This window comes from Thunnus albacares, chromosome 6 (genome assembly GCF_914725855.1).
Source record: "Thunnus albacares chromosome 6, fThuAlb1.1, whole genome shotgun sequence".
In the NCBI taxonomy this organism is placed as follows: Eukaryota; Metazoa; Chordata; class Actinopteri; order Scombriformes; family Scombridae; genus Thunnus; species Thunnus albacares.
In genome coordinates, this window is record NC_058111.1 from 24,082,106 (window position 1) to 24,109,118 (window position 27,013).

General features: G+C 39.6%; 3 protein-coding genes across 5 annotated transcripts; 2 read left to right on the forward strand and 1 right to left on the reverse strand.

Moving 5' to 3' along the window:
* The first annotated feature begins 4,364 nt into the window (after positions 1 to 4,364).
* Positions 4,365 to 12,486, forward strand: slc33a1 (solute carrier family 33 member 1). Of its 3 annotated transcripts, XM_044353646.1 has the most exons (10): positions 4,365 to 4,617; positions 5,049 to 5,150; positions 5,384 to 5,841; positions 5,950 to 6,103; positions 6,218 to 6,413; positions 6,548 to 6,747; positions 6,838 to 7,022; positions 7,110 to 7,227; positions 7,960 to 8,175; positions 8,266 to 12,486. In XM_044353646.1, exons 3-10 carry the CDS (start codon positions 5,426 to 5,428, stop codon positions 8,431 to 8,433), a joined length of 1,653 nt encoding a protein of 550 aa, XP_044209581.1. In that variant the 5' UTR covers positions 4,365 to 4,617; positions 5,049 to 5,150; positions 5,384 to 5,425; the 3' UTR covers positions 8,434 to 12,486. The 3 variants fall into 3 exon arrangements, with proteins under 3 accessions (XP_044209581.1, XP_044209580.1, XP_044209582.1); XM_044353645.1 differs by lacking the exon at positions 5,049 to 5,150; XM_044353647.1 differs by lacking the exon at positions 5,049 to 5,150 and having other exon boundaries at positions 4,371 to 4,454.
* rps6kb1b (ribosomal protein S6 kinase b, polypeptide 1b) lies at positions 8,780 to 19,242 on the reverse strand. The gene is made up of 15 exons (XM_044353648.1): positions 19,046 to 19,242; positions 17,471 to 17,514; positions 17,270 to 17,390; positions 17,108 to 17,176; positions 15,634 to 15,781; positions 15,374 to 15,431; positions 15,164 to 15,264; positions 14,975 to 15,065; positions 14,792 to 14,882; positions 14,564 to 14,671; positions 14,426 to 14,488; positions 14,235 to 14,312; positions 13,896 to 14,003; positions 13,479 to 13,591; positions 8,780 to 12,829 (listed from the first exon to the last, which is right to left on the reverse strand). The coding sequence occupies exons 1-15, from the start codon at positions 19,112 to 19,114 to the stop codon at positions 12,574 to 12,576; spliced, it is 1,518 nt and encodes a 505-aa protein (XP_044209583.1). The 5' UTR covers positions 19,115 to 19,242; the 3' UTR covers positions 8,780 to 12,573.
* Positions 19,243 to 21,134: 1,892 nt separating this feature from the next.
* tubd1 (tubulin, delta 1) lies at positions 21,135 to 26,662 on the forward strand. Its single transcript, XM_044354361.1, has 8 exons — positions 21,135 to 21,460; positions 22,069 to 22,216; positions 23,140 to 23,356; positions 24,107 to 24,338; positions 25,303 to 25,467; positions 25,583 to 25,711; positions 25,929 to 26,112; positions 26,421 to 26,662. The coding sequence occupies exons 1-8, from the start codon at positions 21,310 to 21,312 to the stop codon at positions 26,524 to 26,526; spliced, it is 1,332 nt and encodes a 443-aa protein (XP_044210296.1). The 5' UTR covers positions 21,135 to 21,309; the 3' UTR covers positions 26,527 to 26,662.
* The last annotated feature ends 351 nt before the right edge of the window (positions 26,663 to 27,013 follow it).

A 27,013-nucleotide genomic window follows, 5' to 3' on the forward strand; every position in this document is an offset into this window, starting at 1 on the left:
GAGTAACAAAAACAGAGACTTTGATACAAAAAAGACTGTAACGTTGAAAGATATCTACCTGATTTGACTAATTCGGACGGCTGAAGATTCATATTAGCTGCAGATAAACTTTTAAATACTTTTTGCACAGATGGAGGACTGTGATTTACTTACATTGTAAGTGCATTATGAAGGGATCTTCTAATGATCAGTATGAACAAGAGGAATGATTACAGCAAGAAAAACCTAATTCAATGTTCATTTGGGCACCTGACTAAGTTTGTAAGACAGACATGAAAAATTGTGAACCTATCTTTAAGTACTTAATCATATTGATGCAACAATCCCATAAATTATCAGTATAAGTCCTGCTCATTTATTTGCAACATTGCCCATAATGTCCTAATACAAACATATTAAAGTGATTGCTCTTTGTTACAGTTGACAAACTCCTCTTGTCTCATGTTACATATTGTCATATCATTCAACCCTACACAATGTTTAAAAATGTCCAGTGTTAAAGAACGGCATGTTGGTATACCACCTAGTGTAAGCAGAGCCTCAAACCTACAGGCAGGCAGAGGCAGCAAGTATGTGTGAGGAACCCTCTGTACTTTAACACATCTTGTATGTTCCAAGTGTTGGTTACATCAGGAACTTTCCTTGCAGACAACAGAATTTACCTTCAGGCTCATGATTTCTCCACGTGGCTTTTGTGTGTCTTTGTCTGTTTTTTTCTTTTGTATTCTCTTTATTTGGGTAATTGTGTATTTGCAGTAGCCAGATTTCCTCAACCTTAAGATTCACCTTCAACCTGGAATTCCCTGAAAGTTAAATAGGAATTTCACATCAAAGAAACAAATTCCAAGTGTCACATAGACAAATGTTAAATTCCACTTCATGCTGAGCTGGTTTGTAGTCATTATAGGTGTCTTTAATCAGTAAATATATTTTTTGTTCAGTTATATAAGATCACATATTCCTGATTAAACTAATTACATCATTAATTGCTGCATTGCATTGCAATAACTGCTGTAAAGAGTCGTCATTAATATCATTAGTTACACCTGTGTGTTTATATATTATATATTTTGAGAGGTTGATCATATGATTTACAGGTTAAAGGGGAAAAACATTTATTATGCATGCCTGTGATTGAGTGTTGGAAAACATTTTAAGGATCATAACCAGAAGTGGAGAACTACCATGATAGGAAACTCAGAGGTGATGATTTTAGCACCATCATGTGGAAAGTGTTATGAATAGCACTTTACAAAAAGTTATACCATCATTATACCATCTGTTCTGTTAAAACCAGATGAACTTCAATTATTATTCTAAATCAGTGTGCAAAGAGTATTAAAGTAATTATAGCAGCAATGCTACAGTTAGCTTTTACTGGTGAAATAGACTTAATCATGAGCAGATTGAAGGACAGGGTTCACAATTTTTCAAGTCCGTCTTAAAACAAGTCAGGTTCCCAAAAAAACATTGAAATAGGTTTTTCATGCCATAATCATTCCTCCTGTTAACACTGGCCATTAGAAGATTCCTTCATAATATGCTTACAGTGTAAGTGATGGGGGACAAAAGCCAGTCCCCCTTCTGTGCAAAAATGTATTTAAACGTTTGAAGCTAATATGACGCTTCAGTCGTCCAAGTGAGTCAAAGCAAGTAGATATCTTTCAACATTACAAACTTTTTAGTGCCAAAGTTCCTCTTTTTGTTACTATACTTCCAACTCAGCTCAACAGGGAAACACTGTCCGAGGAAACTCAAAACAACTGTGTGACATACTGGATTTTGGCCCCCATCACTTATATTGAAAACACACTTGAGGGGGATCTTTTAATAGCCAGTACGAACAAGAGGAATGATTACAGTGAAGAAAACCCCTTTCAGTGTTCAAATGGGAACCTGACAGTTGTTTTAAGACAGACTTTAGGAATTGTGAAACTATCCTTAAATCCACCAGGGGACCAAAAGCTCACTGTCCCACAAATGTTTGGTAAAATTGGGCAGTTGCCTACTTAATGCAGGTGCTAATTGAGCCCTGACCATGAGTTAAACTAATAACTAACGAATAAACCTTAAACATGGATGAAAGCTGGAACAATTTGAACACAGCTTTCCTTTTTTGCCTGTGGTAGAAACCATAATTCCAAATAATCTACAATGTGATGTCCTGACATAGGAAAATAATACACCTTATTCTCTATATCAGGACACCTTGACTCTTCCATAGATCCTCTGACAGGGTTACAGCTGCAGCTCCACAGTGCTCCTGTTATCACATGCTGATCCACCCAATATGCCTGTGTGTTGTCACATGCCATCTGTGGGGATAAGCAGCTTCACATGCACTCAACAACCACAAGGCAGAGCATGCTGTTATCCATTACCTCTAACTCAAACATGGTGTAATGGGTGTATCATGACCCTTACCATAAGATCTTTTGATTGTGGAGAAGGTTTCAATGCTGTTTCTGTTCAAGAACTGGTGGGGTGGACAAAGACATTTGAGATTTTTATTTCACAATATTTTTATTGTACACGTTTATTTGGATCCTCAGAGTTACAAACTAATACCACGAAGTCACAAGTCACCCTGCCTCACTGCTCTGAATCAGGATTTGGGAATTATTTGCTATTCATACATAGAATAGTAAATGATCATCATGTCTAGAACAAGCTGGTCTTTGTTAAAGCAAATCCAATATGTGATTACAGTGATAGACTTTATGCAATAGATGAATAAATATAACACAATTCCTCCTGAAATGCAACTGGCTTCACATTGAATGAATAAATAAAGTCCAGTTCTTCTTTAAAGTACCATATACTATACTAACTAATATACTATGAGGTTGACTGTAGTATATTTCAGACAGAAAAGATTGCTGATATAGATTAAAGTAACACCTGTGAGCTTGTGAGATTTGTTTAATTAAATAATTAAATTTAATTTCTGTGTTTAAACTGTTTGGATGTAATGTAACACATCACACCAATGAAAGGATACAGTAACATTGCACCACTAACAGTTCACCACATTGTTAATTTATACTTAAACTGTGGTTGTTAATTGGGCGTTTTGTGGAACTGATGTAATTATTGGTGTGATATTTCCAACCTCTGAGGATACAGCCTGTATTAATCATGCCCCATAGGATCATTACCAGGCGTTAATGTCTGTGTGTGAGCATGTGAAGATCAAATATTTACAACGTCACTGTTCTTGTTAGAAATTTCAGTCTTGAATTTGATGACTTATTGAATTTCTCACTTTTCTTGTGGTGTTAAATTGTTATTCCTCGCGCAGTTTTGTTTTGCTTTTTGTTCAGTGTCTGTCTAACATTCATTACTAGATTATTGGTAGTTTATTTCCCTGCATGATATTGCTTTTTTTTCTTTATTTCGCCATCTAGAGAAATAAATGAAATGAGATATAGTCCATGACAATTATTTAAATGTTAATAGAGACAATAAAAATAAATAAATAAGTACACAACCAGAGGCAGCGGCACCACCAGGGATTTTGGTCCCCATGAAAAGATAACACATTGGGCCCCACCACCCCACCACCACAGGCCACGCCAACCCTGTGCAATGGCTGTTACCACACCTCCAAAACCCAATCAACCCATTTAAAGCTTTAAATAACCACCTTTGCAGGTTTGCAACTCTCTCTTAGTCCAATACTTACTATACAATATTTACTGATGGTGAGCTGTGAAAATATAACACTTTGCAGACATACATTCAAAATTTTGCATATGTGGAATTCACTATTTGATGCAAGACTGATACCCTCTATAAGAAACATGCTAAAGACCTAACTTAAATATAACTTAAACATACATTAACCTCTTCAATTAAAATAAATTAACATTATCATCTATAGAATTATATATAACAAACAAAAGAATAAAATCAGCAGCAGATTTTTGAAGCATACAAACCAACTGAGCATACCACCAATTCTTATCATTGGAAAGGATTTAATCATTTTTCTTTTTTTCCTATTAATAAAAAAAGAAATTCCCACTGATCCCCTGCAGTTAAACCGTCAGTTTTATTAGTATGTAGTAAATACATGATCCTATTAATGATGATAGGTTAATAATTTAATATTGAAATTAGTGTACCTAATGTTCTAATATATTTGGGGGGGGCCCCTGTTAGTCAAGGGCTCTCAGAATCGTCCTAAAATGTTTCCTATAGGGAAACAAATTTTGAAAGCCAAAGAACATGTAATGTAATATAAACTAAGATCATTACACAATGCTTAATCATTTATAAGCAATGATAAAACCAGCGGGCTTGTTAGTTTGCACTGAAGCGGAACTCCATTCAGTTGTATTTTAACACGTCAGCCGTACGCGCCGGACGGATTTACACGTTACACACGCGGCACTTCCTGATTCTCCTGTGTTGATTTTCACCGATGTAACCTGTTTTTTTTAAGTCAAACGGTAGTCACTTTCTCGTGTTTCTCTCCGTTAATAAAAAGCCATCAGTTCTCGTTTGAATAAACATAGAGTCAAATCGATTTCGCTTTGATTGTTCAGTAATTCAGCCGTTTGATTTCTGCTGTTTGAATTGGCATGTTGTTGCTTTTACTGTCATCGTCACCAGGTATGCATGCGCTCATACATGGCTTATGTGATTTCACTATCGTTTTTTCATCTCATGCATATGCTTTGTATTTTCCCTTATTTGCCTGCTGTTTTTTTGTAAAGAGTCTTTTTAAGCGAGGATGTCTTGAATGTTAATGTGACAGCTGCTAACTTCAGTTGACGTCACTTAATTGATTAATCTTGCCAAATAGTGATGCTTTCAGCAAGTGTGGACACACTGCAGACAGTTTGTCTCTTTTCCTTGTCTATAGTATATAAACTACAAAGTATTATAAATTATGGGCCCTCAATTTCAATCAAAATAATCGTGGCATTTTCACTTTCACCTGTCACCATGGCATTGACTTTAAAGCACAATTTTTCATATCTTTTCAAAATGATTGCATGTTTTCTGCCTGTATGTGCTCCATTTCCCCCTGTGTTACACAGACTGGGCTGTAGAGTGTCCACACAGTCTTTACTGTATGTATTCAAGGAACCAGGCAAAGGGGCAACTCGGTCAGCTGTTTGTATGGATGAACAAGAAAACAAGTACTGTCAGTGTTTTGCTGCTTGTAGCTCACTGAATGTCTTTTCACTTGTACTATTTGCTGTTTGCAGCTGCAAGATCAGAATGACACAAACCTGTGTATTCATTATTGTATTGTGCATTATACTGTCTTTCCATTTGTATATTGTATTTCCATCACTGTGATTGTGCAGGTAGTCAGCAGTCAGTTTAACCTCTTTCTGTTTCAAGAGTTCCCTTTTATCTTCCTCTGCAGATTTGCTGAGGGCACAGCACGTTTGATGCCCACTGCTCCAACATGGAGCACCCAGATTTGATCACGCATAAGAACGGGCGGCAGAGGAAGCCGGCAGGTGCTCCCCTCCCTCCTGAAAACATGAGGGACATTGACAGGGGAGACATGAGTGCCTCTGAGCCAGAAGTAGACGATGAAGCAGAGGGTCTTATCAGAGGGTCGGACTCAGAGGACAGGAGGCACCGCAGAGTCCAGCCTGGGATTCGGGGCGAGTTGGGGAACGTGTTGCTCCTTCTGTTCCTCTACGTGCTGCAGGGGATTCCTCTGGGACTGGCTGGAAGCATCCCTCTGATCTTGCAGAGTAAGAGTGTCAGCTACAAAGACCAGGCCTTCTTCAGCTTTGTCTTTTGGCCATTTAGTCTCAAGCTTCTTTGGGCCCCACTGGTGGATGCGCTCTACTTCAGCAGGTTTGGCAGAAGGTAAGAAGGACACCTCTACACTGTTTTTGCTAATGATTTAGTCTGTATGGACATTTTTTTTCCCTGATAATCTCAATGCCACTCTCCGTCTCCCACCTGCTTCTGCAGGAAGTCATGGCTGGTGCCCACACAGTACCTGCTGGGCCTCTTCATGCTCTACCTGTCTGTAACGGTTAACTCACTGCTGCAGAGTGAGGGAGGACCAAAGGTGGTGACACTTACCGCAGTCTTCTTTATGCTAGCGTTTCTGGCAGCCACACAGGTAGGCATCCGTAAACACTGTGACACAAACACATTTTCAGAAAGATAAATACATTCAGGTAGAGAGATGGTTTCTCTCTAATCATCTCATGGCTCTTCCCTCTCTTCCTCCAAGGACATAGCTGTGGATGGCTGGGCTCTGACTATGTTATCCAGACAGAATGTGGGCTACGCATCTACATGTAACTCCGTTGGCCAGACAGCTGGCTACTTCCTGGGGAATGTTCTCTTTCTGGCTCTGGAGTCTGCTGACTTCTGTAACAAATACCTCAGAATAGAGCCCAAAGACACGGGCATCGTCACCTTGCCAGGTATCTCAGTGGAGAACCCCCCCCCTCCACCCATCCCTGATTTACAAGATCTTTACAAGATCAATTTGAAATTTGCATTATGACTGCAGAACGAAACCTTTTCATATCCAATTCGTTCTCTTCTTCTGCTGCAGACTTCTTGTTTTTTTGGGGAATGGTGTTCCTGGTTTCCACAACGCTAGTAGCTGTCTTTAAAAGGGAGAATGAACATGGCAGAGGGAGGAGGAGAGTCCAGGAGGAGACAAAGGGTGTCATGGAAACGTACAATTTGCTGTTCTCTATCATCAATATGCCCACGGTCTTCACCTTCTGTGTCCTGCTTCTCACTGCTAAAGTATGTAACCTTCACTTGATAAGTATTTGGTACCTTTTGAAATATATACCTTGAAAGTGATACACTCAACATGAATATTTTGTGTTTCAGATGGGCTTCTCTGCAGCAGATGCGGTGACAGGTCTGAAGCTGGTGGAGGCAGGAGTTCCCAAGGAGCAGTTGGCATTGCTGGCAGTGCCCATGGTGCCTCTTCAGATCCTTCTACCAGTGGTCATCAGTAAATACACAGCAGGGCCCAGACCTCTGGATGTGTTCTACAAGGCCTTTCCTTTTAGGTTGTAACATATACAGGCACATAAACTCACACACATACACACGCTGAATAAACTGAAAGCTTACACATTGTTGCTGTGTGGTTGCAGGTTGATCATAGGACTGGAGTACGCTCTGCTGGTGTGGTGGACCCCGAGTGTAAAACAAGACGGGGGGTTCCCTGTTTATTACTATGGCATAGTGCTGCTTAGCTACGCAGTGCATCAGGTTTGGAATTTCTGTACTCTTTTCTTTACTATCTTGTTTTTCTGAGCACATTTATAGTAGACAGGATCTTAGCAACATACAGATTGGAGCAAACTGCCTGAAAGAATGATCATTTAACCCTCTGCACATGAACAAAAATGATCTATGTAAACTATTGACAGGTTTATCACAATATGTCTGTTTCATTTTTAAGTATAATGTCCAATTTATTACAGTTACTTAGTCTTAAACAGGTACATATCAGCCAACAAGTATTGAGAGGATTTTCTTTTTCCTCTATCAACAGCATCTCATTTCCTATCTCTGCCCCCAGATGTCACTGTGCAGCAGAGGAATACTTAAAAATCAGGGCCTTTTCTTATTTTTTTTTCATATGAGGGAGATTAAGTTGAGATCTGTTTGTTTGTCTTTCAGTAGGATATGAAAAACTTTTTTAAAGTTGTTTTTGTTTGAATATTTTGTGCCTTTATGAGAGAGTTGACAAAAGAGAGACGACAGGAAACAAGGGCAGAGATGGGGAACGACAAAGCCACCAGGGTGCCGCATGAAAAACATTTTTAACAGAGACGTGTTTTCTGGGGCCAAGGAATAGTTGATTGTACTGCATATTTTTTTCTTCATCTCAGATTATTGCCATCAGAAAATAAAGCGATAACAACAAAGTGAGAAATTTATGGCAAGTTTGAGAATTGTGGAGCTTTAACAGAAGTTTCTCATGTTTCTGGCACCCAGGTGGCACTGTACAGTATGTACGTGGCCTGCATGGCCTTCCACGCCAAAGTGAGCGACCCACTCATTGGCGGGACCTACATGACGCTGCTGAACACGGTCACTAACCTAGGAGGAAACTGGCCCTCCACCTTGTCTCTGTGGATGGTGGATCCACTGACCTCCAAGGAGTGCCAGGGAGCTGTGGGGCAAAGCTGTGGCTCCCCAGAGGAGGCGGGGGTAAGTGGGGACAAGAGTGAGGGAGTACGTGCCAGATTGAATCGCCTAGAAGGTGTAAACTGACTCCTTTGTCCCTGTTCCCATGTCTAGCTGTGCGTCAAGGAGGGCGGCGCGTGCGTGACAACATTGGACGGCTACTACGTGGAGTCGGTGGTGTGTGTTGTGATTGGCTTAGCCTGGTGGGTGTGGTTAGGGAAGAAAATGAGAAGGCTGCAGGACCAGAGCCCCGCTGCATGGCGGTGCAGAATTAATCAGTGAGGACGCTCTTCTCATCAGTACCACAGACTCTTTTTGTTGCACCTCTACATATTCTGCTCCAAAAACAGCTCGGTACTTGGACAAACTGTATCTCCATCTTCATCCATCCAGTCCTGCTTTAGCTGCTACATTCAGAAAACACTCGCTCTTTCTCACTTCTGTCACCTTGGAAAACATAAATCTGAAGAAATATACCATCTTTGTCTTCTGTGGAGGTAAAAATCCCTCATCATCACTTGTGCTGACTGTAACAGTGTCCTTCAGAAAACTGAAACAACTGTTTATATTAGTTAAGAACTTCTGTAGAATATTTTAATATTTTTTTTTTTTTTGAAAAACCATAGTCCTCTGAAACCATACTGCTTTAAATAGCGTAACCAAACCAGAGCTGGGTCAAATAGCACTTATAAATTATTCTCTGACTTTGTTTTAACCTGCACGGATGGCGAGATGGTTGGGTTTGTTCCATTTGATCATCTAAAGATTAAAATGGCAGCAAAAAAAAACCCTCTTGCAATTTGAGTCCTCCAGTATCCAGAAATCTTGAAAAATGTTTATTCTTTATTATTCCATAATAAATGATACTAAAGGGAAAAGACAGGTAAAATGTAGAAATGCATGTCTTTTTACTAACTGTATTTTCTTTTTTTTGAAGATTACATACACCTACTATTCACTTTGATATTTTGGCTGATGTAACAGGAGTATTTATACAGTATATAATAAGACGTACTAAGAATTACTTTCAGGTTGAGATATTTTGTGCTCTTAGCTCAAACTATTTTAACTGCCCCGATGCTGTTTAACTCAACCCATCTGGTAATCTGAGTTTGTTAAACCCAGTTTGGAGATTAACTTTGATTGCTGTTTGACTCAAATCTAAATCAATGTTCTTTTTAAAATCATTATTTAAATGTAATTTTTTCATCTTTGTGCCTTGTTTAGCTTGAATTTGAAGACATCCGGCAACAACATTTCAAAGCTAGTTTGAGCTGTAATTAAATCATTGAGTTAGGGAACTTTTTGACAACTTATAAATGCAACAGTTGAATTTGATGAGTAGCACAGGTCTTGGTAATATACAGTAGTTTTGTAGATTACACAAAACAGCACGACTGCTATCATTTCAGTTATTTCTCAAACTACAGAGTATCAAGCTGAGTTCACATTCCTTATGAAGACTTAAGTTTGCACAGCGTGTTATACATATTCTAAAACCTCAACAATGGTTGAATGAACTGATGTTCTTTTGTCTAAAATATCAAATGCTTTTTGTTGAAGTAATTTTACAAATGTCTTTATTTTTCCAGATTTTCTCCTGAAATCTGATCAGTTTTCCCCATTACAGGACCAATTCAGATCTTAAATAGCAATAGTGGACAACTTACTGGCAGCTTTTGGAACATCTCGGTTATTAAAAGGGTCTGGAAGAGGAGTTATTTTAAAGTTGCAAGAACAAAACTACTGATAATCAAAATATCCACTGATAACAATTTACTTTTGGTTGTTTTGTTATTCAGCATATTTCTTTTTTCAGCCATGCACAAGTGGAGTTTCCTATTTATTATATTCCAAAGTTTTATGGATGCTTTATTTTTTATTATTATGTTAATGCGACAATTTATTACAGGAGTCCTAAGTTAGACACTTAACCATCCACAAAGTCTGTCATGATCTGTATTGTTGATCAAGGACACCATCTGAGTGGGACATCAACACCAGCCACCAGTAAGTTTTTAGCTGACGATACGTTTATCTACTTTCAGGTTTCAGGGTGATGATCACTAAATATACAGTACATGTAGAAAGTGGATTTGGGGATTTTGGGACTTTAAGTGGCCTGTAAAAAAAAATAAAAAAAAAATACACTGATTGATTTTCCCACAACAGATCCTGGACCAGCAGCCTTGGTGAGACACTTGATAAGTAAAATCCTGGCTTGTGTTTTGCATATTGTACATAGAACTGAATGTTGCAGTATTTTCTCTAAAGCCAGCATTGAAGATGGAACTGCTCTGTCAAATGTAAAATGTTGAAGTACACAATCAGGGTTCATGTAAGCTGTTCTCACTTCATGTTCACATTGTCTTATCAGAAGAGGATGAGACACATTTTAACTAATGTTCTGATTTCATAGGCTTACTTTGTAAACCACAGGTAAAAGGTCAACCATATTTGGATTACTGTAGTAGAAGTTATTTTCCATTGAAATGCACAAAAGTCTCTTAAACTGTACATTAAACTCACACACTGTGAGCAGCTTCTTCACTTCATTTTTTTTTTGCTGTGATGTTAAGTGCACCTTTTGATTTGTGCCACATTTCTGTTATATGACAAAATTCATCTTGAGAGCCTTTTTGCTAGAAGACACCATGTTTGGTTTGATTTTCTTCAACAAACACAACTGTAGATGTGTGTAAAGTGCTTTAGTGTTTTTATATTTTAGACTGACATTTCAGATTGTTTATTTAGTCCTTTAAACTAGCATTTAGTTGGTGGTGAACTACTTGTTATTTCAGTGACAGAACATGTCGTTATTTCAACATTACCTCATGACCTATAAATCACATTTATTTTAAAAAAGCCATTTTGTTTTATGTAAATTAGTGATTTTTTTTATTTTGCTTTGCACAATTTTTGTTTACAATTATTCCAATTCCCCAATCATCAAAGAAAACGACAGCACATGGCGATGAGACAGTGAGAAATTTAAATATGCTAGCAGCTCCGTAATGTTCTGATGATGAACGTGATGAATTTTGACATTCATAGGATGCAATATTTAGATTTGAAACAAATCTTATATGTAATAAAAAAAAATATATATATATACATATGCACACTTCCGAGGTCTCATCATTTTTTTCTTTAAGTATAGATGATTGTCACACACAGAAGACACGACGCACTTTGTATTTTTTAAATTTTATTATAATTTTTCTTGCTTTTCAGGAATTCTAAAAATTCCCTCCTAAACAAGTGAGCGCTGATGCAAGAGGCTGTAAATGTTGCCCCAAGTTTATGGAGCATTAAACCCCACAACTGCAGACGGTGTCCAGATCAACTGGCGACACAGTCTCCATTATGAATTCACTCCCGGGGGGTGGGGGTTGGGGAGGGGGGGTCAGATGGGGTCTGATGTCCCACCACCAGGGCCCGCAGACTCCTGAGGGGTGGGGGTAGGGGAGGGGGGCAGGGGTCACACAGAGCAGCACCGAGATCAGTTTGATGTTTTGGGGGTGTTGATGGTAAAGTGAGTCACGCTATAATTTCATCAAGCTGAATTATGTCTGGTGACGTGTCAACTAATCCAGTGATACATCCCAAAGTGTAGTGTGCCTGAAGAGCGGATAATTGAAGGCTGGATCCCACATCAAATAAGCCATTCCACAAGTCATCCACAACACTAATGCGCCCAAAGAATGTAAAAAGTCAACATTGTTTTTTCTGTTTTTAATTTACGCTCTCTGATTCATCATCGATGTATAGCACAGTTAATGCATCCATTCTGTAAAACATAAGACATAAAGCTATATAGCAGAACCTCTGCTTGTCCGCTGCTCACAATGATAATTAATTTGATCTTTTTCGATAATAAACCTAATTTATATCATTTCATTCAGAGCCAGGAAGCATTGTCTAAGAAAAAGTACTGTCAAAATCTCCCAATGGAAGCAATTTCCTCACTGGCGCTCATTCAAATAGCACAAAGCACTTTGGACGTCGTCTTGTACAGTAGACTGACTGCATTTTTAGAGTAAATTGCTTGCATACTGTGTGATACATTATCGCCTCTGATTTCCAGGTTGCACAAAGGCTGTAGCTCCTCAAAAGATTTCCAGTCCTACTAGTCCAGTTCAGGAAGTTGGGGTCAGAAGACAAAAGGTCATGGGACCTGAGGTGTCGTGGTGAGATGGTGATGTAGTCGGTAGCATTTAACTGCAGCACACTGGAGTCCCAGACCCACGCACAAACTCCAGGCTGTGACAGTATATGTAGTGTGCAGATGTGCAATTCTTGATTTTCATTGTCTCTAGCATTCATATCTTTTTGCTTTGTTTCTTAAAAAATATCAACAAAGAAAGAAAGAAAAAACAAAAAAGAGTCAAGAAATAAACTCTCCTAAAGAGGCGCGGTGGGTCATAGGTTCATACGTAGATGTTCGGGCCGTTTGGCCACGACTGGATATGCCTGCTGCTTCATCTGAGCCAGGTTGATCCCGGCAGGCTGGCGGATGGGAAGAGGGGCCGAGGCCTCGGAGCTGGTCGTTATGTCCATCTGCTCTGGGGTGGACAGCTCCATGGCCTGGTCCTGAGGAGACTGGAGGACACTCGGTCCTCCGCCGGGGAGGAGGGCACTCCGGGGCCAGCAGTCCCCCGCTGAGAACTTGACTGGGCTGAAAGGGGACGAGGAAGGGAGGGAAACCAGGGGAGATGTCACAGAGAGGCATTTGTAGCAATAAGCAACTTGGCAGATTTGTTTTCATATTTGTCTTTTTTTATATTTTCCAGTAACTAGAGCTGAGATTTGTGGAGAACAAAATTCTTAATTTTAACCATTAATGTGCATGATGAAGAAAGCCAAAACTCAACATGATTATTGTCATGACAACATGTACTGTAACTACAGTTTGTGGACTTAATATGCAGTAAGCTGTTGTTGCTAGGGGTGTAGTCAGCACCCGAGGTTGCCAAACATTTCTGTATTCTGTACAGAACAGATGAAGGCACACCATCCACTGGGGCTTTAGTTGATATGTCATTATCACACAAATATGTAATCTGTAGGTTTCATTTCATTAGCAAAGGAAGAATTTCTTTGTACAGAGAAACCTGTTTTAACTGCATATGACAATAAACACTTTGACTTATTTTCTTGGTCTCAGACCGAGTGAAGCGCTACATTTGAATTGGGAAGTAAACTTACAAAAAACTTTAAGTCAACAATACCTAACAAAACTTGAGTGCAACAAAGCAAAAGAACATTATTTTTCCACCACAGACGTGTTTGTCTCTGAAGCTCCTGCTGCAGACTGGCTGACATACCTGAGAGGTGTTCTTGGGCTGCCCACGATCCGTCGTGGTGAGCGGATTTTTGGCTCAAATGAGAACTTTTCTTTGATGTTTTCCAGGACTGATGGAGCGACATACGTGAAACCCTATAAGAGCACAGAGGGAACATTAGTGGGAAACACAGGTACTACTGGTGCAGAGCTAGTGGGAGGAAAAAATATTTATTAATACAAATATATTATATTTCTCTGTTCTGCACTGTGAGCGTTACACCAGAACAGTGATCCAAGTTAACTTCAGCAGTTAATTCTTCTGGCAAAATGCTGTTGAAATACACCGCTGTGGTGTCTTTTTTCAAACTTGAACTTTTTAAGAGTGTGCTGATTGAGAGTCACGGCCCATTTGAAATATCAAATGAGCTGTGCAACTGCAAGTCGGTTATCAAGTTACCAGGAAGGCTTGATTGGCACTCTCACTGAGGGTTGAGTCATCTGGGCTGTCCACGGGTGTCTGACTGGTGAATTTCGAGTCAAACTGACTCACGTCTTCGGCTGATTGCTGCAAAGGTGGAGAGAAGACAAACGCAGGTGAGGACAGAGGCACAGCAACATGAGTAGATGTGTCAGCTAACAGGATGGAGGTGTGAAACGGGAGATGGCCTGGGTTTATTTGTATGCAGGAAACAGCAATTGAACCCCGCTTTACGTACAAAAAACAAACACTTGAATTAAAGCTGCTTAAGTAGCATCCACTTCAGACTTCCCTGCGGTCTTGACATCTGATACTCACCAGGAAAGGTTTGAAGGGAGGCTCCACTTTCCGAGCCAGCAAATCCTCCCAGTTGATGTGTCGAAAGAAGGGATGAGCCTATGGGATATGACATAAAAACAGCTATATGGTATCTGATATAAAAGCAGTATAATGCAGCAGTGCTCAACATTAGAACTGGTGTTTTTTTATCTCTGTATTCACGTCCTCACCTGCACCTCTGTAGCGTCTCCTGCTCCCGCTCCCAGCCGTGATGAGGCGTTTCTCTTCAGCAACTGTATAACCAGCAGTCAAATGTTAGAATAATAAAAGCATAACATAATATAAAGTAAAAAACAAACGTCCGATACCCGTTTCAGGAGATCTCTGGCTTCTTGTGTGAGGTAGGGTGGGAGGCTGAGCTTGCACTTCAAGATTTTGTCGATGGTCTTTTTTCGGTTTTCGCCAGTGAACGGTGGCTGCAGTGGGAAGAGAGAGAGGGGTCACTCAAACACTGCGATCTCATGAATCATATTTTATATGATTTGTAGTAATAAAGAGGGAAGCAGCATTATTTTTATGTAAAATGTCAAACTGACCGCTCCTGTGAGCATGTCATACATCAGAGCGCCCAAACTCCACCAGTCCACCGCTCTGTTGTGTCCGCTCCTCATTAAGATCTCCGGGGCCCTGAGAGCAAGTGTAAGGGAGCACATTTGTATATGAGCATATGATACTAGTGAGTGAAGGAGTGAGGAAGAAAATGACAGAGTACGACTTACATGTATTCGATGGTACCGCAGAAAGTGTGGGTGACCGTGCCGTCGTGAATGGACTCTTTACATAGTCCGAAGTCTGTCAGCTTTACATGACCTGCGAGGAAATGTAAAAGGTACAAAGCTGTTTAAAAGACAGGATTTTAGGAGAAATCATGTCAGAAGTTAAATGCCGCTTTCTTCACATTCACACACCTTGGCTGTTGAGCATGATGTTCTCAGGCTTTAGGTCTCTGTAGATGATGCCCTTCTGGTGCAGGTGGCCCAGAGCCATGGAGATCTCTGCCAGGTAGAAACTACAGACAAAGAAAACATTTCATATAGTACACTCAGCAGCAAATTAAACTGCATCACACACATTACTTTTGGTAGCAGCCACATAACAGCATGAAAAAAAAAACACACCAGGCTGTGTCCTCCATGAAGATGCCCTCTCTCTCCAGCTGCATGAACAGCTCTCCTCCTGCACAGATCAACACATGTTGCACACTGTTAACATGGGTGCTAATGTCTCTAGTCCTTAAAGGTTGACTTATATAAATGACCTCTTTGGAGGAGACAAGTTAAAAGAAGTTAAGAGTGTGTTTTTATCTCATCTATGTGTAAGATTTCACACTGACTCAAAGTGTGTGTTTGCACCAGGTGAGCGCATCTCTTGTACTGACCACTCAGGTACTCAAGGATGAGGTACAGCTTCCCTCCCGTCTGGAAGGCGTAGATGAGATCCACGATGAAGGGATGCTTCACCTCTTCCAGGATGTTCCTCTCCGCCTTGGTGTGGGCTGTGTCCTTGGCGTTGCGTACAATCATAGCCTGGCGACCCCAACCCGACAAAGCATATATCACCATTAGTCAAGAAGCAAGTCTTCCACTAAGAGCAGAAAAATTTATTATAACTAACTCATAGCAGGAAATGCAACACTAAAGTTTAACAAGGTCTAAGCCTTCTATGCTATAAAATGTACATTTGTATTCACTTTCTATAATGCTGCCAATAAACATGGTGGTTTTATATGCGCCCAGACAGCCCCTCCTGTTCCCTCCCCCCTCTCTGCTGCTCTTGCTGCCATTTATGTTTGCTAACCACTTCTGTCAGAAAGCTAAAGAGCAGCCTGTCAGCAACAGTGTTGTCCCAGCTTTGAGTGCTGGGACAACGACAACAGACGGAGCGCCAACAGGCAGACTGAGGCTGTGACAAGCCCTTTGGTTCAAGGACTCAATGACAAATGACAAAGAGGCCCTGAAAAGTCTTGACACCATCGCTGATTTGTGATGCAGAGATTTGTGCATTTAAGTGGACCTGTGAGGTGAAATAATGGCTACTGCTGCTGTTAAGTCTCAAATCATCACCGTTATGTCTGTATTTCCTTGTTTTTCATTAAGAGTAAATTGTAAGCAGTTATTTTCCTCTTTGTGGATGCATCTTGGACAAAACCTGAATGCATTTGAATCAAAGTTTGAATTCCAATAATATATTTCCACTGCTCTGGGAATGTATGTTGCATATTTGTCCTATTACTGTTGACCTGCTAGGAGATCCTAACAGGTTAGAACAACCCAGCAGCTCTCCTAAATTGTGGTGCAGACAGGAGTTATTTCCTCAGATAAGACTGCTGATGAATTGCTTTCACTCCTAAAGGAAAATGTAGGACCACGAATGTGTCACTCTGACAATTTTGGGCAAGTTAGGACTGATTTCCCACCCTGAGATGCTACATAAATACAGGCCCTGGCCTTAATCCCAAAACCACCAGCGCTGCACATAAATTCCTGCCGCTTTGCGACTGATCGACCGATACGACTGGCTGAAAGCTGGCAGGTCTTCAGCGTGTCACTGGGGTCATTTTAGCCAATAAGGCAGAAGCAGAGTGAGTATCAAGCGGACTCTAATGGGGCTGTGTAGCTGAGTGTTTTAAGGCTGCAGCAGAGGAACGCAGATGGCAATCTACCAACTAGCAGTGAAATCTTACCCCACCACTGGCTTCAAGGACAGCCAATATTTGCAGACAGAAGCACCATAATGTTTATTTGTAATAACAAGCGTGCAATGATGTTCACATGATACGAACAGGAAGCAGCTGTCAATCACTCTTAATTGATGGGACTTGAGCAGGATTGTGTATAAAGTAGATGAAGTACCTTTTTTAAAACTTTCATAGCAAATATTTTGCCAGAAGCGGCGCCAACAACTTTCCGAACTTGAAAAACCTGCACAGAGAGGAAAGTGAATTACATGTTTGTCAAATGAAGAGTTAGAATAAATATTTTTACGTCTCGCTGCTTCTTGGGCGCCACCTTTACCTTTCCATAACCACCTTTCCCCAGAACCCGCAGCAGCTCAAAGCACTCCGGTCTGATGTTCTCTGTCCCCTGATTGACGTTGTCCTCCGATATCTCAATCTTCTCACAGTCGTCCATGTTGCTGCAAAGACACATTCGATACGTGCTCACACTTATTCAATCACATGAACGCGAGCACAGATGGTAACGTTCAATACTTACAACTCAAATCCACTGCACTGGTCCATGATGTCATTGATTTGTGCCTGAGAGGAAAAGCAGAAAAGACAACGTGAGCATTAAGTGTTGCTTGTGGTCAATACTGAGTCAGAAATCTGTTTGATCTATTGACTTTGTTTTAGCTTCCTTCCTTTTTATTTTTTTACTTTGTTCATTCAATAAGGCTCAATAAGTTTTAATCTCATAAGCACATTTCTATATTCCCTCTTCTTTCATCTGTTTAACTAGTGTTATAATAAAGCATTTATAATAATTAATGTTGTATACAAATAAATTGTTGCAATGACAGAGGTTAAATATGGAATCAAGCTAATTAAAATCTAAATGACATTTACATGTAAATGAACTTTGAGATGACATTCTAATACTATATAATACATATTGTCTGGCAAATTAATCTAAAATATATCCCTGTTCTGACTTCACAGGCACAGAACTGCTGTGATGTGATAATAACAAACAGGAGCTGCAGTGGTGTAATAGTTGCCCAATTCATGCAACATGTACATCAACATGATGAAAGAAATCTTGCAAAAAGCCCCAAAGATGTTAAAAGTCCTGTATTACATGTATAAACAGTAGGGACCAAAAGTCTGAGACCACTTTCCCATTTAAGTGAGAGTATGTGAGTGTGTATGTGAGTGTGTGTTTGTGTGTGTTTGTGTGATAATTGTCGCACATTGTAATGACCGTATCAATCTCAGTACTACTCCAGTAATAGCAGGTGATTATGGTTTTGTTGTAATTAGACACCGAGACTTGGCACTTGCATAAAACTGTATTTACAAATTGTTAAATTATTACTATTGTGAATATATATATATATATATATATATACATATATAATTATTTATTGAACATGTCACATTTAATTGTTGCACATGTCACCATTTCTTGGTCCATATTTTCTTTGTACTGTCAATATTTTAAGTTTTATATCCCATTTCAAAACTATTATTATTCCATTCTGTAAAAAGATTTTAAATTCTAAAATGTTTTATTTAATTTTAGTGCTACTCTGTTTATTTCATTATTATTACACTTCACGTGTTCTATTGTTATTCTCCTTTGTGTTTGTGGGAGCAGAAACCAAAACAAATTCTCTGTATGCTGCATATTTGGCTAATAAAACAGATTCTGATTTATTATTATATATTAAATTCACAGTGTAAACCCGCAGCAGTGTGGTGCTGGTGCGTTTAAACTCCAGTGTGCACAGACACACACACTCACACACACTCTGTGACAGTCCTGCCAAAATAAACTGTTGCACACGGAGCCACATTTATCCCTGCAGCCGCTTTTTTTGCCAAGTAAGGCTTTGTTTACACAACCCGACATGACAGCACTGTGTTTTTATCCGCGGCCGTGTTAACAAACTGATCAGCAGCTAACGTAGAGAGACATGAAGAGAGAAGCAGTGACAGCTGAGTAATGATCGCAGCAGGCTGCGCTGCCTCAAAAGGCCTGAGAGCTCCGGCTGCAGCAGGCCTGCAGCCTCGCAGCTCGCCGCCGTGCAGACACACTTTCTGCCGGGACAACTCTGGCTTAAAGTACCTCCTCGTTCTCATCATCGGAGACGTTTTCCTCCGGCTGGTCCAAATCAATGTCAAACACTCCAGCCATGGCAGCGCTTCGCTCGGATCGCTCTGTCACACACCGCAAGATAGCAGGCAGGCGTCCCCGCACCTCATGGACAAACACACACCGCCGCCATAACCGGCTACTACACCGAGCATGCGCACTGCATCGCCTAGCGAAAGGGGCGGTAACCTGGAAGATCTGGTTTCTGTGGGATTCAATTTGTGTCGACATAATTGAACAAAATCTCATCAGCATCAAAAAAAAGAAAAAAAAAGAAAAAAGAAAAAAAGAAAAGAATTGAAAGTGAAAGGACTTCTTCTTTCTAACTTACAATAAAACTTTTGTGTCAAGTCAAATTTATTTATAAAGGACATTAGACTCAATGTGCTTCAAGATAAAAAGCAATAAATAACAGGCAAAGATCACACATCTCATAAACATAAGATAATATAAAAACATATGAGATAAGAAGGTGTTATTATTAAAAAGGGAATAATAATAATAATAATAATAATAATAATAATAATAATAATGATGATGATGATGCTGATTCTAAAATAAAAGTTTTACCTGTTAACCTGCAAACCTAACTAAAAGCTTGTGAAAAAAAGATGTGTTTTTAGTCTGCTTTTAAAAGAAGACACTGCTGTAGAGACCTCGTTTCATGTGGTAGAGAATTCAGAGAGTACGACCATAATGACTGAACCTTTGTGGTCACTTTTTTTCAGTTTTGCTGCTTAATTTTTCAGGTGTGGTTCAGAATTTTTCAGTTTCAGTTCTGCCACCAAGTGTATTTTACAGGGCTGCGTCCCCATTAACCAGTTACTTTTGAAGGGACAGGTCAATAGTAAGTTGTTGCACTTTAAGACAATTAAAACTGAAAACTTCTGAACAGAAAGATAAGATAAGATAAGATTACACTTTATTGATCCCCCAAGAGAGGACATTTGTGATGTCACAGCAGCAAAGGTAGACAGCATAACGAAAGTAACCATCAACAACAACAAGATAAAGTGCATGTAATGGGAGGGGGGAAGGGGGGGGGGGGGGGGGGGGTTCAAACACTGTTGTACAGACTGATAGTCTGATGGCTGTTGGCACAAAGGAACACCTGAGCTGCTCTGTTTTGCACCTGGGGAGAGTAAGCCTCTGCCACAGCTCCTCATATGGGAGGGATTTCCCAGGATCTTATTGATTTTTTCCTTCGTCCTCCTCTCTGCCACTACCTCCAGACTGTGCAGCTTCAGTCCAAACACAGTGCTAGCCTTCCTCACAAGCTTGTTGAAGCTGTACAGCTCCCCGGCCTTGTTTCCGCCTCCCCAGCACACCACAGCAAAAAATATGTGCTGGCCACCATCGACTGAAAAGTTCCCCCTCCAAAGGGTCACCAGATAAATTTGAGGGGTCATGGGATGATAAATGAGAGAGGAAAGAAGAAAAAACAAAGTTCTGATACACAAATCTGTTTTCAGTTTTTGAACTTTTTCTCTAATCTTTGATTTTTGGTGAAATATTGGATCATTTGAATATTTATTGAAATGAAACCATGTGAGAAGTTTAGAGGGAAAAAATCACTGTTTGGTGGAGCTGTTAACAACTCAGATGTCTGAAATGTGACACCGACTACACACTGCTTTTTGTAAGACGTCAAATGCCAAAAAGGTTAGAAACCACTGGTTTCATCTTTAACAATGTGTTGTATTTAAAAGTTTGTTATATTATCTTTTGTTATATTATCTTTTGTGTCAAATCTTCATCTGAAAAGTAACTAAAGCTGTCAAATAAATGTAGTGGAGTAGAAAGAACAATATTTCCCTCTGAAATGTAGTGGAGTGGAAGTATAAAGTAGCATCAAATGGAAATACTCAAGTAAAGTACAAGTACTACCTCAAAATTATACTTACGTAGCCTACAGTACTTGAGTAAATGTACTTAGTTACTTTTCACCACTGGTTATAGAGTGAACAATGTCATGAATGGAATCACTTTTGGACTGTGAAGCTGTTACAGTCCAGCAGGTGGCGGTAATGCAACACATATGATACCAGCCGCCATAAAACATTAACAGAAGAAGAAGAATAACTTCCGGTGGCGGCAGTTCATAAACACAACTATAGAAACTGTCGGCTCGATGGTTGCAGTCATGAAGTGTTTGATCCAGATCGTGGATTCAAGAGGGAGCAGCAGACTGTCTGGTCTCACAGTCTGATCGGGAGACTGGAGTCTTGGGTGTAAACATGTCAGTAGTAACAGTTCAGCTCGGTCAGTGCGGTAACCAGGTGGGTCAGGAGCTGTTTGACATCATCTGCAGTGATGCTCAGGAGCCGCAGAGGAAAACATACAGTACAGCCAGCTGTGAGAGGTTCTTCCATCAAACTACACAGGGAGGTGAGATCCTCCTCTCTGGATTGTGTCGTGACTTTCTATACTGTGCATGTGTTTATGTGTCACTTATTAGGACTGAGACAGTCGACTAAACGATTAGTTGATTGATAGAAGATCAATTGGTTTTTGATAATTAATTGTTTGAGCCATTTCTCAAGCAAAATGATACTGATTCATAAGTTTCCAGCTGTTCAAATGTGAGCATGTGCTGCTTTAATCTGTTTAATATAATTATAAGTTGGACTAAACAAGCAATGAAAATCACAATGTGCATTTCTCAGTATTCGCTTGTCTTTTTATAGACTGAACAGCTATTCAAATTAATAGATAATTGATAATGAAAGTCATCTTTCTTTAAAAATTAAATTTATCAAGTTTTCTCTCCCACCCAAGAGGAATAACAGTGAACACAACATGTACAGACATGGTCTGGACAATTAGATGGGATAGTACCACCACGATAAAAGCATTTAACAAACTGTGCATCAATATCACACATTCAGCCACACATAAAGACTGTGGAGTTTGTCCAGTTTAGTGTACCAGACTGATGTTTAGCTCGAAAGTCATCTCTTACATTCTACTGTCATATATTTTTCTCTTTTAACCAGAGCTTGTGGCGAGGGCAGTGCTGATAGACATGGAGCCCAAAGTTATCAACCAGAGTTTAACCAAGGCTGCAAAGTCTGGCAGGTGGAAGTATGGAGACACTTCATACTTCAGCCAGAAACAGGGCTCTGGAAACAACTGGGCTAATGGGTAAAGAAACCTTTCATTCCTCCCTCTGTTTCTGTAGAATAATGGAAATATTTCCTTACTATTTCCTCTAGAGCTGCAATGATTAGTTGATTAATTGTTTTGTTTCCAACAATTAAATTAATTGATGACTATTTTGGTAATTGATTAATAATTCTGAGTCATTTTGTAAAAAAAAATCTCTGATTCCAGCTTCTCAAATGTGAATATTTTCTGGTTTCTTTAGTCTTCTATTATAGTTAACTGAATATCTTTGGGTGAATAACATTTTTCACCATTTTATGACATTTTATGGACCAAACAACTAAAAGATTAATCAAAAAAATAATCAATAGATTAATTAATAATGAAATATTTGTTAGGAGCAGCCCCAGTTTCCTCCACTACTGGCTCTTTATCCACTGTTTACAGATCAAAATCAGACTGCTGTTGTTATAGTAATGATAAACATTGTCAATCAAACCCTATCATGTCATTTTGTAATCATCACGTCAAATCAATCCCAACTCAAGGTTTTTTCTGGAGCTTTCAGCTGTATCACACCGTCTTCATGTGCAGGTGGGATTTGTTGAGTTGTCATGGAGATGAATCTGTTGATATGTGAGCTCAGTAGCTGTTAGCTGATTTCATCAGTGACACTTTTAGGACTTATCGTATGTGTTGGCCTTTAAGATAAGCATCACAGTTAGTATTTAGTAGTGCGTGGATCTCGAGTTGGGATTATTTTGTCAAACTTCTATTTCCAATCTGAAGAATGAGCTGCTCAAATCAAGTCAAAAGTAACTTGTGATCACATTGTTAGCCTTGTGTATATTTTTACAGATGTGATCAGCAACACAAATGCGAGAAAACAATCATCCTGTGTGTAGAAATGAATGTCGAGGGTGAAAAACTAATCTGGTGATGTGCTTCTTGTCTCACATTAGGTTTTGCGTCCACGGTCCTTGTCACAGGGAAGCGGTGGAGGAGTTGGTGAGGCGAGAGGTGGAGCGCTGTGACAGACTGGCTGGGCTCATGGCCATGATGAGTGTAGCAGGGGGGACGGGGTCCGGAGTTGGCACCTATGTTACTCAGTGTCTCCGAGACATTTACCCCAAATCCTTCATCCTCAACCACCTCACCTGGCCGTACGGGACTGGGGAGGTATGGAGACGGCTGTCAGTGTGCTCAACTATTGACTTATTGTCTTATTTGTTAGCATTGCTATTAGCTTTTTCTCTTATTCTGTTCTTCCAGAATCAGAATCATCATTATTGGCCAAGTACGTTTATGCATACAAGGAATTTGACTCTGGTTTAGTGGCTCTCAATCTACTTACACACAACAATCATCAGAAAGATACACAAGGAGAACAAGCCCAACAAAGATAATTAAACATAGACATTAGGGCAGGGCAATATATCAATATTGTGATATGAGACTAGATATCATCTTAGATTTTGAATATCATAATATTGTGATATGGTGTAAGTGTTATCTTTTCCTGTTTTAAAGGCTGCATTATAGTAAAGTGAAGCCTGTTCTAGATTATTTATCAAGAATCTCATTGTGTAAATGTTTTGTGAAAGCACCAATAGTCATCCCTACCATATTGTCGCAATGGTATTTGGTCAAATATATTGTGATATTTGATTTTGTCCACATGATAAACATATCACTATTATGTACAAAGAAGTGGGTGTAAAAATAGATACATAAATATAAAAACAAGAAGTGGACAACAACATACAGCGTCTATGTACATGTGAAACTATAAACAGGATACAAATAGCGTAAAGGTGTGAAGAGTGCAAGGAGTGCTAAAAAAAAGTGATGTGGTCATGTGCAGTATATGCAGCCTGCTCAAATATACAGTAATGAATGAAATGTCTATATGTAATTGCATGCTTTCAGGTGATTGTCCAGAACTACAACTCTGTGCTGACGCTGGCACACCTCTACCAGCTGTCAGACGCCATCCTGGTGCACGAGAACGACACGGTGCACAGGATCTGCAGTCAGCTGCTCAACATCAAACAAATCTCCTTCAGCGACGTCAACAGGGTTATCGCTCAGCAGCTGGGCGGCATCCTGCAGCCCGCACTCACTGCCGACTCCCATGGAGTCTACAGCAGAAATCCTCTGGGTGAGAAAGGCCAACACACACACACACACACACACATACACACACACACATATATCAGACCAGGGTCACTTTTGGGGACATTACATAGACTTAAATTCATTTCCTGGAGACTTAACCTAACCCTAACCCTAACCATAATCACTACTTGCCAAACTCAAACAATAACCACTGACCCAAAGATCAGCTTTTTCCAAATGGGGGACATGGCTTTTGTCACCAGTTGCACAAACCATCTCCAATTAACTGGTCCTAAGTCTGAAATTTGTCTCCAAAAGTAGCCTATGACGGACTACACATACACACACGGCAGCTTCCCACAGGGCTGGATTTCCTGGAATATTATGGGATAATAACAGCCATTCCCTAAACAAAGTAAATAGTAAATTCTTAAATAGTTTGTTTGACAGCAAAAAAGCAGAAAGCATTTTGTAGCTTGTGTCACACATTAACACATCTGGAACCCAGATGGTTCAATTCATCAGAAAAATTATGTTAACTGTACAAATATGACCATGAGACTCATCGTACATAGCAGTTAGTATCTATTCTGTTTTCAATTAGTAGTTATTGTAATTTGTGATGTTTTACAGTGTTTTTTTACACAGTCCCTTACAAATACATTTAATAACAAAAATTGTAGATCTCAAGTGAAAAAGGAAATTAAATTTGACACATTCATTGTTTATTGTTGTTATTGTGAATGATAATCTATTTTGAGATCATCCTGACAAAATTATGAAATTTAAAAAACACTATGGAAAAAAAACTAATAACTAGATAAAGGAAAAGCTACTTAGATAAAATATAACAATAAGGAAATTCATTTTAAGATATTTCAGTCCTAATTACCACGTTCTGTCCCGTTGAACATTTTATTAGATGATTTCCGATTGCTTACTGTAAACTACTATCACAAGCCAGCACTTCTTATCCTTTTATGATGACATTTTTTTATTTCTCTCAGGTGAGCTGGTGAGCGCTCTTGTATGCCACCCAGAGTACAAGCTGCTCAGTGTGTGTACCATCCCTCAGATGCCCAGTTCCTCCATAGCGTACAGCACGTTCAGCTGGCCAGGTCTGCTCAAACACCTGCGACAGATGCTCATCTCCAACGCCAAGATGGAGGAAGGCAAGTTTTTCATTTGCTGTTCAGTTTCACTTCAACGCGTTCAACTGGATACTATTGCAAGTTAATTATTAAGTTGTTGGATACGCTTTAGAGGATCATTGTTGTTTGTTGTCAGGTATAGACTGGCAGGTGCGTCCACTTGCCGGCTCTGAGAGGACCAGGAGTCTCACAGGTCCCAGTTTTAACACCTCTCTGGCCAACCTGCTCATACTGAGAGGCAAAGACGTCTACAGTGCAGAGACAGGTCAGACAGATGGCTGAAATGTATTGATTTTATAAAAAGAATCAATGGACTGACTAGGTGAAGTCATGCTTTGATTCTTTTATTGATTTCACCTGATAAATGTTGAGTTGAGGGAACACAGAAAAAGGTTTAAAGAAGTATCAACTTTTCCATTTTATGTATTTTAATGCTTTCAGACTGTGCAGATCAAAGGATGTGAATTGTGTTCTGCTTACAGGCGGCTTTGAGGACCCAGCCCTCTACACCTCCTGGCTCTCGTCAGGAGAAGCTTTCAACTTGTGGAAATCCCCGGTGCCTTTTAATAAGTATGAAAAATCTGCTACGCTGGTCAGCAACAGTCAGGCTCTGCTCAAACCACTGGATAACATGGTGGGAAAAGCCTGGAATATGTTTGCCTCCAGGTGAGTCAGTCAGAAGACAATGAAATGTTACTTTTAAGATAAGAATGTCTACTGTATACAAAGCTGTGTTTTGTAAAGAAGAGTAGAAAATTATCCTTTTAATAGCGTATTTGTGTAAAAAGCAGATTCTGAAGTTTGTGTAGTGCACTAATAGATGACATTCAAGTTAAAGGGAGAAATAAGTGATCACTTTTGACTCAGTATGCAAAATATAGCAGTCAGTGAATATGAACCTTCAAATTTAACTTTATGAGAAAAGCTGAAAACATGTTTTAATTGACTCTCCTCTGTTTTCCCCAACGTTACAGGGCTTATATCCATCAGTACACTAAGTTTGGGATCTCAGAGGAGGATTTCCTTGACAACTTTACATCTCTAGAGCAAGTTATCTCCAGCTACAGTCAACTGTGCTAGTAGTGAAGAAAAATAAAGAGCACCTCCTTACCTTTGACTGTCCCTTTGGACTTGAAGTGGACAATAACATCATGTGGGACATTGCTGATGATTTATTAAAATGGAATATGTAAATAAAACAAATGGTTTATTTTAACAGTATTGTTTGGTTTAGTGAAAGCAAATTTCTTGACTGAGGCCATTTCTTTACTGCAAAACTCCATGATGACACTTGTTTAATAAATGTGTATATTTGCCTTTGCACAAACCACTGGTGGGTCACTGCATCATCACAGCGAAGCCTGCAGCAATTACAATTAATATCAAAAGGATATTCAGTAATTATTAGGAATGACAAAAAAAGAAAAGTTGCATACTTTCATCACTTTATTGTTCACTAATTTTACATAGTGGTATTTCCAGTATTGGGATGATCAGCATTAAATCAGAGCAGCACTAAAGACAGACCGTTGTATCCACAAATGGACCGGTTGAAGTGCAGCCTCGG

Excerpts from the sequence above, each read along its gene's own strand:
- slc33a1 (XM_044353646.1), top strand. The coding sequence starts at position 5,426 with ATGGAGCACCCAGATTTGATCACGCATAAGAACGGGCGGCAGAGGAAG. Across the intron at positions 6,748-6,837 it reads TCCTGCTTCTCACTGCTAAA|ATGGGCTTCTCTGCAGCAGA; the intron begins GTATGTAACCTT and ends TTTGTGTTTCAG. Across the intron at positions 7,023-7,109 it reads TACAAGGCCTTTCCTTTTAG|GTTGATCATAGGACTGGAGT; the intron begins GTTGTAACATAT and ends GTGTGGTTGCAG.
- rps6kb1b (XM_044353648.1), bottom strand. The coding sequence starts at position 19,114 with ATGGCTGGAGTGTTTGACATTGATTTGGACCAGCCGGAGGAAAACGTC. Across the intron at positions 17,515-19,045 it reads CCGATGATGAGAACGAGGAG|GCACAAATCAATGACATCAT; the intron begins GTACTTTAAGCC and ends TTTTCCTCTCAG. Across the intron at positions 14,313-14,425 it reads GAGACGCTACAGAGGTGCAG|GCTCATCCCTTCTTTCGACA; the intron begins GTGAGGACGTGA and ends CATATCCCATAG.
- tubd1 (XM_044354361.1), top strand. The coding sequence starts at position 21,310 with ATGTCAGTAGTAACAGTTCAGCTCGGTCAGTGCGGTAACCAGGTGGGT. Across the intron at positions 22,217-23,139 it reads GGAAACAACTGGGCTAATGG|GTTTTGCGTCCACGGTCCTT; the intron begins GTAAAGAAACCT and ends GTCTCACATTAG. Across the intron at positions 24,339-25,302 it reads CTACAGCAGAAATCCTCTGG|GTGAGCTGGTGAGCGCTCTT; the intron begins GTGAGAAAGGCC and ends TATTTCTCTCAG.